The 12,196-nt window shown below is 53.8% G+C and overlaps 1 protein-coding gene across 28 annotated transcripts in view; it reads right to left on the reverse strand.

Annotated features, from left to right (window-relative positions):
- STIM1 (stromal interaction molecule 1) overlaps window positions 1-12,196 on the reverse strand; it is a 112,645-nt gene that overhangs the window by 14,927 nt on the left and 85,522 nt on the right. For 13 of the 28 annotated variants that reach the window (XM_074572063.1, XM_074572000.1, XM_074571981.1 and 10 more), the window contains 5 exons: window positions 10,853-11,030; window positions 5,937-6,104; window positions 3,990-4,090; window positions 3,298-3,533; window positions 388-468 (listed from right to left, as the gene is read on the reverse strand). In XM_074572063.1, the coding sequence (XP_074428164.1) occupies window positions 388-468; window positions 3,298-3,533; window positions 3,990-4,090; window positions 5,937-6,104; window positions 10,853-11,030 (764 nt within the window). The other 15 variants (XM_074572033.1, XM_074572078.1, XM_074572028.1 and 12 more) reach the window with 5 other exon arrangements.

The following is a 12,196-nucleotide window of genomic DNA, read 5'->3' on the forward strand; positions in this document are numbered from 1 at the left end:
CAGAAAGGCACGGCAATCGGATGCGAGGAGGTGGGATGGGGAAGGGAATGTCACCACCTCCTCCCAGCCTAGCCTGAACCCTTCATCTCCACCTCAGGGGGAAAAACAAGGGAAAAACAACCCTCCAGAGTTCATAACTGGATTTTTTTTTAAAAAAAAAAAACAAAACCCCAAAGCACGTGAGGACTACAGCGAACCGTGATTCTTCTTCATCCCGCCAGACTCTTCCCAGGGGTTAGTAAAGATGCTGATGACTCGGTGAGGAGAGGTACGCTCATTAGTTTGCCGTGCCAGAAAGTCGGAAAATCGGTGGATGTATTTTTAGTCCAGAAAAAGGGCAGAGGGTAGAATAAAAAAAAATTAAAATATAATTGAAGAGAACCAAACCAGGGTATTTCCAGAGGGACTGATCCTCCAAGGACAGAGACGAACGGTCACTGAACCTGCGCCCGAAAAGCCAGGCTGCGTCTGGGATGGGCCAACCGGGTGTGAACAGGAGAGAGAAAAACGTGATTTACCGGGAGAATCATCGTGGGCATCAGCAACATCCCCCACACATCTGGGGAGGAAAAACCCCGCGCTTCTCTCCCGAACCAGTTTTTGAAGACAGAGAAAGAAAAATCCTCTAGGGAAAGGCAAACGCCCCCACGCCTTAGGAACTGGGTGCCCGGCGCTTGCGACACAGCGTCACTCCCACGGGGATGCTGCGGCACACAGGCGGGCGCCGGGCTGATGGGGACCGCGAGTCCCCACTGCAAAAAATCTCCCTTGAGGTGTCTCAAGCAAGAGACAACGAAGCTGAGGCTTAAAATCTGGGGTGAAGGCTGATGCCTCACACAGCGCATCCTGTGGAGAGCTGCTTCAGCTGCTGCTCAGGACTTTTCTTCAGACATCCCTCTCTAATAGCTAGCTTGCATAGAATCACAGAGTGGTTTGGGTGGGAAGGGACCTTAAAGATCATCCAGTTCTACCCCCCTGCCCTGGGCAGGGACACCTCCCACCAGCCCAGGTCGCTCCAAGCCCCGGCCAACCTGGCCTTGAACCCCTCCAGGGATGGGGCAGCCACAGCTTCTCTGGGCAACCTGGGCCAGGGGCTCACCGCCCTCACAGCCAAGAATTTCTGCCCGAGATCTCAGCTCAATCTCCCCTCTTGCAGTGGAAAACCCTTCCCCCTCGTCCCATGGCTCCCCTCCCTCATCCAGAGTCCCTCCCCAGCTTTCCTGGAGCCCCTTGACGGACTGGAAGGGGCTCCAAGGTCTCCACGGAGCCTTCTCTTCTCCAGGCTGAACCCCCCCAACTCTCTCAGCCTGTCTTCGTCTTTGCAAGTGTTTTATTAGAGCTGTCTGGCTCAGCTTCTAATGGCCACTGATAATCACAAAGATGAGTAGGACACCACTATCTGTTTGAGGCTTTAAACTTTCCCTATGGACACCAACCCCAAAACCCGCCAGCTCCCACCCCCATGTTTGCTGAGCCCTGGAAACAGGCAGATACCCTGTTCCTCCTGCGCGCTTCCCTCAGTGCTCTGCCTTCTTCCCCCATTGCCCTCAGCCCGACCTCAGCACTCGCCTCCAGACCTTCGCACCATCGAACCAGAGCCTGAAGCCACGACGGGGGGCAGTGTGGCGATGGCACATACAGGCACCTCCCGCAGCTCACCCTGCCAGCCCTGAGGCTCTTCTGTTCCTCTTCCCAACCTTCTACCAACCCTGAGGCTCTTCTGTTCCTCTTCCCAACCTTCTACCAACCCTGAGGTTCTTCTGTTCCTCTTCCCCACCTTCTACCCATTTAAACACCCTTTGAATGAAGTCCTCACTAGAAAATGACCCGAATCAGACATAACTAAGGGCTCCCCTCTCCCACTTGGAGCTCGGAATGCTGAGTTCCAGCCATCCAGATCACTGTCAGTGCCTGGAACAGCTCCTCAGTTCTCCGTCCTCTTGTGCAAGAGCTAGAGATAGGAAACTGTTATTTGGATAATGCATTTTTTGAGAGAAGCAAGGCCGAATCTGGGTCAGTTTAACATAGGAAGAGCAGTCAGGACGGATTCAAAAACCTTTCGCAGAGAAGGAGAAGGCCTTCGCTTAACCCAAGAGCTCAGCAGTTGAAAGAGCAGTAGGCAGAGGGTGACCCAAGTCAGTCCTTTCCTCCAAGAGATCTGGGACCACCCGCCCCGCCTCCAGCAGCCCCACTCCTCCCTACCGGAGTCGATGCACTTTGTATAGGGACAGTCACCAGTAAAGAAGGAGCGAATGGCCACCGGGGTGACCACTACACACGCAGAGGAGATGGGGCACTGGGGTGTCTGTCTTTGCTCCAGAAAATGACTAATAGGTCGCTACAGGTCGTCAGTGTCACCGCAGCAGACTGCTCCTCCCCATCCGCAATAGCGAGGGGTACAAGTCTTAGAGTCGTGTAATGGTCTGGGTGGGAAGGGACCTTAAAGGCCACCCAGTGCCACCCCCTGCCCTGGGCAGGGACACCTCCCACCAGCCCAGCGTGCTCCAAGCCCCGGCCAACCTGGCCTTGAACCCCTCCAGGGATGGGGCAGCCACAGCTTCTCTGGGCAACCTGGGCCAGGGGCTCACCGCCCTCACAGCCAAGAATTTCTGCCCGAGATCTCAGCTCAATCTCCCCTCTTGCAGTGGAAACCCCTTCCCCCTCGTCCCATGGCTCCCCTCCCTCATCCAAAGTCCCTCCCCAGCTTTCCTGGAGCCCCTTGAGGGACTGGAAGGGGCTCCAAGGTCTCCACGGAGCCTTCTCTTCTCCAGGCTGAACATCCCCAACTCTCTCAGCCTGTCCTCACAGCAGAGGGGCTCCAGCCCTCAGCGCATCCTCGTGGCCCTCCTGGGCCAAAGCTGAGCACAAGGAGGGGGGGTCCAAGTCCTTCTACATCCCAAAGAAGTGCTCTAGCCAAGGGGAGATGGGGACAATGCACTCTATTGTCCTTTCTCACTTTTCTGAGCCCAGTTCCTGCCTTTGGCTTTTTTTGTAAATGCATAAATTCAGTGAGTTGAACAGAACAGCATGCATATCATTAAATGATGACTAATAACGTCTACAAATGACTAGTTCTGCTGGAATTAAGAGGCTCCAAGCAACCCCAGCAGTGGTGGTCTGGCAGTTAGGGACATTCCTTACCCATAACGACTAACAATTTGGCTTCGGTCATTTAAAAACCAACTTAAGATACCTTAATTCCTCCTAACACGCTTGAACTACCGTTCCAGGTCCGCCCCACGCTGCGGCCCCCAGCAGACGCAGACTCACCACGCGTGGCTATCACGGACCACGTACATTGTATGGACATGGGAGACACCAGCTCTTCGTCCAAATCGTCCACGTCATCGGTCATGATGAAGTGGGAGGGGTTGGGCCGCGGGGTGCCCATCCAGCTGGGGTCGATGTTGAGGGCGGATGCCAGGCTGTGGATGCCCGGGTTGTTGACGATCTGGAAGCCGCAGAGCAGCTCGATCTGCTGCCAGCGATGCAGGCGCTCCCGCAGCGCGGCCGTCACTTCGCTCAGCGCTTGCCTGCAAGCAAGGTTAAACATGGGAAAATGTAGGGAGCGAAGGAAAAACATGCCATAAACTGCCTGAAACAGGGAGGGAAGCGGTTCAGCTTTGTGTCCCAATACTTGAGACATCTTTCATTCCACTTTCAGGAATACGGGAATTAAAAAAAAAACAGCAACAACTGAAATATCCAGGGATAATCGCTTAAGAACGCTGCAGCCTCACGAATCTACGTTTTGATAGGACTTTCAATTGCTCTCCATAACTGCCATTTCTTGTTTCACAGAGATAAAATTAAAAGGTTATTGATTAAAAGGAGCAAGTCCAACCCCACCTAACTAAAGTCAACGGAACCAAAGTTCAGCAAAATGAGGCCAAGAGCACCCGTATGGGCTATGGTGCGCCCGGGTCTGGAATACGAGAGGGAGGAAAGAGGCAGACAGAAATAAAGGAAGATATTAAGTAGATACTCACTTTGCAGTTAAGATTTTATGATCAACATCATCTAGAGATGAGCTGTGAGCCACGTGAAATGTTCCAAACAGGGTGTTTCGCTTCTTTTTAATTTTTTCAGCCTGGAACATCAACAGAAAAAGGTCACAGGAAGAAGACGACCTCATGTTTCCTCCGGGACAAGAACATCCTGGATGGGCTGAGACAGAAATAGTCCCTGCAGCTGTTTGCACACACGTGAATAGTGCGAATCGGGTTTTTACTGAAGGATGTTATTCTTCCCAGCACAGTGGGTGAGGAATTCCTCGAGCAGCAGGTTGCTGGTTTCATGCTCCTCCTTGGCCCTTCTCCCACTTTCCCCAGTTGCAGGGAACTGAAGCAGCGACCTCAGCCAGCGACCGGCTCTCACAAAGCCTTGTTTTGTCTTTCCCAGGAGTGTTTCAAGAAACACTGTTAGCGGTCCAAGGTCGGTGGCTCGGGGGAGGTGGTTTGTTTTGGGGTTGGGTTTTTTGCCTTCCCTCTGCGGCACAGCGCAAATTCCAAATGAAATCCCCGCAGCAGCTCTGGTTCACAGACCCAGGGGCATTAACTTGCCAAACCAAGACAAACCAAGGACGCGGATGTGAGAACTAACACAGCGAAAGGAAAACCGTCGAAATGGTAAGACGTTCAGAATAAAAACGTATTACGGCAGACAAATTTCTCCCCGCTGCCAGCTCTGCCTGCTGTGTACGTCTGCAGAGACAAATACACGTTCCAACAGCTCCCCTGCTGCTCCTCGCTTTGTGGTTGGCACAGAAAATTTGAAACAACTGGGAATACAGAAATGATTCATTGCTACAGACGGCATGCGCGTGTTAGAAATTTTGTTGCCTGTGCATGTAAATCACCTGGAGCGGGGATTATGCTTAATCGGTGCCAACCCTCCTGCTTTCTGCCCGCTCACAGCAGTAATTGCACGGGCAGCGATTCGTGCCCCGCATCGTCCCGGGGCTCCAGCCCAGCGCAGGTGAGGGGCATGTGCCGGCCATGCCCTGAGCGGGGATCGCTCGTTAGCATTTTCAGCCCCTACTTACACCTCTATGAAGCTTTGGACTGTGCTTTTTTAAAAAATGCAAATTTAAGGCATTAAAAGGGAAATAAAGAAGGTGCAGAGAAACCTACTCTGCAGGTTTCAATACAGACTGGTCCCAGCCCAGGCTGGGGATGGAGAGCAGCCCTGAGAGAAGGGCTTGGGGGTGCTGCGGGGGGAAAAGCCGGCCATGAGCTGGCACCATGTGCTGGCAGCCCAGAAATCCCCCGCAGCCTGGGCTGCATCCCCAGCAGCGTGGGCAGCAGGGCGAGGGGGGGGATTCTGCCCCTCTGCTCCGCTCGGGGGAGACCCCCCTGCAGTGCTGCCTCCAGCTCTGGGGCCTCAGCACAGGAGAGACACGGAGCTGCTGGAGCGGGGCCAGAGGAGGCCCCGGAGATGCTGGGAGGGCTGGAGCCCCTCTGCTGGGAGGACGGGCTGAGAGAGTTGCGGGGGTTCAGCCTGGAGAAGAGAAGGCTCCGCGGAGACCTTGGAGCCCCTTCCAGTCCCTCAAGGGGCTCCAGGAAAGCTGGGGAGGGACTCTGGATGAGGGAGGGGAGCCATGGGACGAGGGGGAAGGGGTTTCCACTGCAAGAGGGGAGACTGAGCTGAGATCTCGGGCAGAAATTCTTGGCTGTGAGGGCGGTGAGCCCCTGGCCCAGGTTGCCCAGAGAAGCTGTGGCTGCCCCATCCCTGGAGGGGTTCAAGGCCAGGTTGGCCGGGGCTTGGAGCAAGCTGGGCTGGTGGGAGGTGTCCCTGCCCAGGGCAGGGGGTGGCACTGGGTGGCCTTTAAAGGCCTCTTCCCACCTAAACCATTCCAGATTCTAGGTTTCATTCCCCAAACCTTTCCCCACGGCTGTGATGGGAGGACCCGGGGACAAGGATGCTGAAATTCTCACCCCTTCCTTGGCCACCAGCAGCTGCTTCTCCGCATTCTGTTTCTTGATGTTGTAGTACTGGACCTCCACCTCGTGGGTCAGCTGGAGCCACTTCTGCAGGGCCTCGGGCGCAGCCCAGCTGCAGTGGGACTCCAGCTCCTTCTCCGCGTTCTTCAGCGCCATCCGCACCTGGGAGAGAACCGGCTGGTGCAGCAGCGGCAGGGACAGCCACCCTCCTGCGAGGTCACCCCAACCGCTGGCTGCCAACGCGGCAGCTTTTAAGGCAGCAGAAGAAAGAAAAAAAGACTCCACACAACTTAATCTTACTCATGACAGAAGCCAAAGTCATTAAGAGGAGAGCTGGCATCCTGGCACTGCGGGCAAGCAGGAGAGGGGACAGAAAACGCCACTGCTGGGATTCCAGAACACCCTACAGTGCTTTCCCTTCATCCCAAAGGTGAGCTCCTTCCTCAGAAACCTCCAGCTGCTGGGATGCTGTCCTGCCTCGGCAGCTCAGCTCTCAGCAGAGCCCCCCCCTGCTCTGCCTCCCCCCATCAGCTCCTCTCCCTCGCCGCGGCATCGCCCGCGGGGACGCCCGCCAGGGCCCACGGCACCACGCACAACCTGGTTAAACGAGACTCAGGCTTTAGGTGTGGACATTCAGGGCGCCTGTGGCGGCTCCTAGCAATCTCTGCAAAGTTTGCTGCCTGCCCCCAGCTCTGCACAACCCCCAGATTCTCCTCCGGAGGCAGGAACACTGCGCCGGCGTCGCCTTTTCTCACTGCAGCTACTGAGCCAAACAGAGGGAACTCGTCAAGAGACGACTTTCACACTGGAGCAAGACGATAAAAATATTTAGACATAAAACATGTGCTGCTTGGTCAGGAAAAGAAATAACACGCCTGGAATCAGCAGTTTCTGTAGCTTTCTGGGGGACTCTCCTCCTATCCCAGCTCAGGCTCCTCCACACACCATCGGTCTGGTCTCCTCCACACACGCACTGATCTTGCTGGAGAAGGGAGCGATTACAAAATTAGAAGAAAGTGGGTGACAAGCAAGTTGAAGACACCAAAGCCTTACATAAAAGCATTTAGTGCTGGAGACCATCAAGAATTAACACTTCTCTTCCATTACTTTAATAAACCTGAAGCCTGACACAAGCCCTGCGAGGAGTTAACGTGTCCCACAGCGGAGGAACTGAAGGATGGCGACCGCAGCTCGGAGCGGCTGCGATCCAGGGACGGCACAGCGGCGGTGGACTGGACCACTCTGCAACCCCAGCACCTCAAGGCTCAGGAGCGGGGGTACGTGGTCATACACCATACAACGCACTCCCTTGTTGCTAAAACAACAGCCAGCCCTAAGCACCTTCAAGAGCTTTCGTGGTCCCAGCGAGCCCTGGCCCCCCAGCGCAGACGTTCTCCCAACAGAGGGGGAGCTGGGAGGGAAGGTCCAGCTACGGCACAGCCAGGGCCACACTGGTGTCACTGGGATGATGGATGATGTCTGCCCCGTTTTCTCTTTCAGTTCTCTAGAGCCTTGGTCTAAGAAACACACTAAAGGTGCGCAGAGCAATTGATCTCAAAACTTCTTGGGCTACTTGATACACACAGGCACTTTGAATTACTGACTATGATGAAGACTGCTTTGCTTCCTCCTTTCCAACTGCCTCTCTTCCTCCCTTTGAAAGTGGGTTAACTTTAATCTTCACAAAGAAATCCTTCATTTCTAATAGGCATTGAGGCCATCTTAAGCTGAATTTGAGCGATGCCAGGTCACTTATTTCGTAGACATCCATGAATCAATGAGTTACGAGTGAAAAATGGCGATAGGTCAGACTACATAGTCGTAACAGCGGGAGTGTGACCAGACCCTTCCCAACGCCCAATGCAGGATTCCCCCATCCGAGTTCAACCACATCCCACATCCGAGCACAGCCGCAAGTGGACTGCAGATAAGTGGTTTTTTAAAAGATTGCTCAAACTTGGATCTTTTGCCTTAACGTGTTACTGAATTCAGTCACGTCTCACCAAGTCTGGCACAGGTGGAATTTCCAGTGAGCCAAAAGCATCGGGTTACACACCAAAACTCGAAATCCCGTATTTTATCCTGGAGGATGTTTGTACAGTCTAGAAATAGCCAGGACGCACCGCACAGAAGAGGTCGGCTACTTACATCACTTCTGTGTCCTTTAGTCTTGGTGAGCATAACTTTGCCTAAATCATTCAAAAAGTTACAAATTACGAACCGCTGACCCCAGGAAGGTGTTTTTTCCTAACTGAAACCACCCGGGAAGGTGTTTTTTCCCCTCTGAGACCATAAGCACCGGGCGCTGCTCCCACCACAGCAGAACCCTGACAACGATCCACAAGCGTCTGGGGTTTAGGAATATGAATAGGCAGGCAGGAAATCTGCCACTGGGTGTTTGGGGTGGAGGAGTGCTCAGAACATTTTCAGGAATAAGGTTTTTATGGAATGGTGGAGAAGGGAAGCGGTGCAGAACAACAGCCAAGGGCCGGTGGTTGAGACGAGCCACGATACAGCAGTGTCCGAAACACAAACCCTCTCGGTTCTGCAGGGAATTGACACACGCGGGAGGTACTTCGTGTGTCTGCATTCCCCTGTGAAGATTTCTGAGATCCCATTTTGATCACTAAGAGCAACAATTAATACAGCGAGGAATGGCCGCTGGGTCTGCGGCCGGAGGCTGAGGGAGGATGACCCATCGAGGGGAGAGGGTCAGTATGAAACACCTGGTATGGGAGAGCCCCATCCCAGACACACTCTGCTTCTCACACGCCCGATTCCACTGGGAGCTTCCAAACCCTCCAGTACCATTTTAAAGAAGGTCTTGTCTTAATATTCCCTGGGACCCAAGAACATCTTGAAATGGGATGAGTTTTACGGTCAGTGGGAGTGACTGGTTAATGTTATCCGTGGTCTACAGCTGCCGGGCCGGTGACGGTGTTATAATCACACAGTGTGGGTCAGGTGGGTAAAACCAATACTCACCCTGGCAAGGCATCCCTCCCGAAGGCCTCTGAGGAACAACAGAGCGGTTCAGTCACCTCTGGCGTTTTGGGTTTCTTATCAAAGGTAAAGTGCAGGGGGGAGAAGGGGGGATGAGCCCCTGCCTCCTCCGATAGCCTGGAGCAGGCGGGGTACAAGGGCTGGGGGTTACATCCTCATTTAACAGCCCACAACCCAACCTGACCGAATTTTTAGATGCCCCGATGCCTGTCCCGAGATGGAGCTTAGCAACTGGGTCACCCCAACCCCACGGACGCTCCAGGCTGGGGGCAGAGTGGCTGGAGAGCTGCCGGGCGAAAAAGGACCTGGGCGTGTTGGTCGACAGCAGCTGAATATGAGCCAGCAGTGTGCCCAGGTGGCCAACAGCATCCTGGCCTGTGTCAGGAACAGCGTGGCCAGCAGGACTGGGGCAGTGATGGTCCCCCTGTACGGGGCACTGGTGAGGCCCCACCTCGAGTGCTGTGTCCAGTTTTGGGCCCCTCACCACAAAAAAAGACCTGGAGGTGCTGGAGCGTGTCCAGAGAAGGGCACCAGAGCTGGTGAGGGGTCTGGAGCACAAGTCTGGTGAGGAGCGGCTGAGGGAGCTGGGGGTGTTCAGCCTGGAGAAAAGGAGGCTGAGGGGAGACCTTCTCGCTCTCTGCAACTCCCTGAAAGGAGGGGGTAGCCAGGGGGGGTCGGTCTCTTCTCCCAAGGAACAAGCCATTGGACAAGAGGAAACGGCCTCAAGTTGTGCCAGGGGAGGTTTAGGATGGATATTAGGAAAACTTTTTACACTGAAAGGGTTGTCAAGCATTGGAAGAGGCTGCCCAGGGCAGTGGTGGAGTCACCATCCCTGGAGGGATTTAAAAGCCGGGCAGACGTGGTGCTTAGAGATACGGTTTAGTGATGGTTTTTGTCAGTGTTGGGTTGATGGTTGGACTTGATGATCTGAAAGGTCCCTTCCAACCCGGACCATTCTATGATTCTATAACCGTGAGGAGGCTGGAGGACCCGTCAGGAGGAACGCTGTTGGATGACGAGACCAGCAGGCATCTGGGCTGGTGGTTCTCCAAGCAGGAAGGAAATCTGCTGTTTGCTGACTATTTGCAGACCCGGGCTGCACTGTCCCACCCCTCCCTGGTTACCTGCTGGCCCAGGACACTCCTTTCTCCCTTGTCAGTGGAAACCCTACATTCCTGTCCCATTTTCTTCCCCATCCTCCGTGGTGACATAAGAGACTGGGCACAGTCTCGCTGGGAGGATGCGCTGATGGCTCAGAATATCCACGGTACGCGCTTGGCTCATGCAATTCTGCCTCGCACAATTTCAGTTTAAACTGATATATTCCAAATGTTTCTTTTTTTGCTGGCAGCACATAACACGCAATATTCTGCCTAGGCCTACATTGCAAGATCTAACTTGGGGATGTCTTTTCCTGCGAGTCTGAATTTAAAACTAATCTTTTTGAGAACTGCACTGTAGACCTCTCTGATCCACAAGAAAACATCGTAAGCACAACCAAACTCATTCTAAATATCTCCTAAAACCTTGAATAAATACAAAAGAAGAAAAAAAAGAAAGAGCTCATGGCTTGGAGTGGGAGTTAGAAGTCACCAGAGGGCTGCAGCTCCAGATCAAGTTCAACCCCCCTCCTTCTGCAGGGCAAGCTGGGACGATGCCCATGGCCCCTGAGACACGGTCCATGCCGCCCAGCGCGCTGCTGTACGGACAGGGGATGTGAAACGTGGAGCAGCAGAAGAAATACTTGGATCTTTTCCTCCACAGAGGGGAGTGGGAAAGCAAAGGCGGAGGAGCGTTGTAAGCAGAACATCACTGGGTTTCTCAGAAGGACGAAGCAGAGTGAGGAGCTGCTCGGTTCTCACTGACATTTCCCCTGGCCGCACACCCAGGTCTCGCTGGACCCTTACCTGCTCCAGCTCTTGCTCAGCGTATTTCTGCCTGCTCAGCTCATTCTCCGTGCCCTCCCGCAGCTCCCGCAGCCGGTGTGCCTCCTGCTTGGCGATGCTGATCTCGTCTTGCAGTTTCTTCTCCAGGTGCACCTTTTCCACCTCCACGGAGCGATGCTCCTCCTGCGCCTTCTGCAGCCTGCAAGAGACAGAGAGCGAGAGCCCAATGCACATGTCGGGCTACCCGAGCTCAGCTGAGCAAGTCCACTGGCCAGCCAGCTTCTAGACCAACCCTGCTCTTATTTACTCTGCGTTGATGTCAACAGAGATCTGAAAAGTCAAGGAGAAAGTTCACCGTGCCTGGGAAGAAATTAAATTGTCAACTCCACAGCCTCAGCTTTATTTCACTTATTAAATACTCAGTATGTATTTTTTTAATTTTCCAAAGCACATCAAGATTTCCTTTATCAAGCCCCAAATTAATTTGAATTGTCAGTGTTTTTACAAAAATTAAGATCTTTGCCTTTAACAAAAAAAAAGGAGGGGAAGATGTGGCAGAGCAGGGGCAGGTATGAACACCCAGGTGGGATGTCTCCATGTTACATTTCAAAAGCGTTCAAATTCAGGCATGTTTTAATCTTGCCTGGAAGTTATTATTTTTTCTCATGCCAGAATTAAATCGGTAGGAATTACATACGGCAACAAAGAGCAGTAAGAGATTACTTGTAGCCATTCAGGAGAGCTCAGGCATTCAGCCCGGAAGGGCTCAGCCCTCAGATGGAGCCACCACCGCGGCCACCGCGAGGTCCTTCACGGTTTCTGTGACGTTTGCATTTCGAGGGAGTTGCACTGGTGTAAACGCGATCCTCGCACAAATTCAGTGAAATCAAATTAGCATCAGGAACGAACCTGGCTTCCGCGGGACTGCACTGTCCTGGAATGGAGCAGTGACGTCTCTGGTTGTGGCCACCCACCCAACCCCCCGTGCCAGCAGATCCTCCCTCGGGGTCCCAAACCCACATGCTTCTGAATACTGAAAGGGTGGGTGTCAGGAGGATGGGGCCAGGCTCTTCTCAGTGGTGCCAGGGGACAGGACAAGGGGCAACGGGCACAAACTTGAGTTCCACCTCAACATGAGGAGGAACTTCTTTCCTGTGAGGGTGGCAGAGCCCTGGCACAGGCTGCCCAGAGAGGTGGTGGAGTCTCCGTCTCTGGAGACATTCCAAACCCACCTGGACACGTTCCTGTGCAACCTGCTGTGGGTGACCCTGCTCTGGCAGGGGGTGGGACTGGATGGTCTCCAGAGGTCCCTTCCAACCCCCACTGGTCTGTGATTCTGGAGGCAGGGCAATTGCCAAGTTTAAG

This window comes from Larus michahellis, chromosome 1, assembly GCF_964199755.1.
Source record: "Larus michahellis chromosome 1, bLarMic1.1, whole genome shotgun sequence".
In the NCBI taxonomy this organism is placed as follows: domain Eukaryota; kingdom Metazoa; phylum Chordata; class Aves; order Charadriiformes; family Laridae; genus Larus; species Larus michahellis.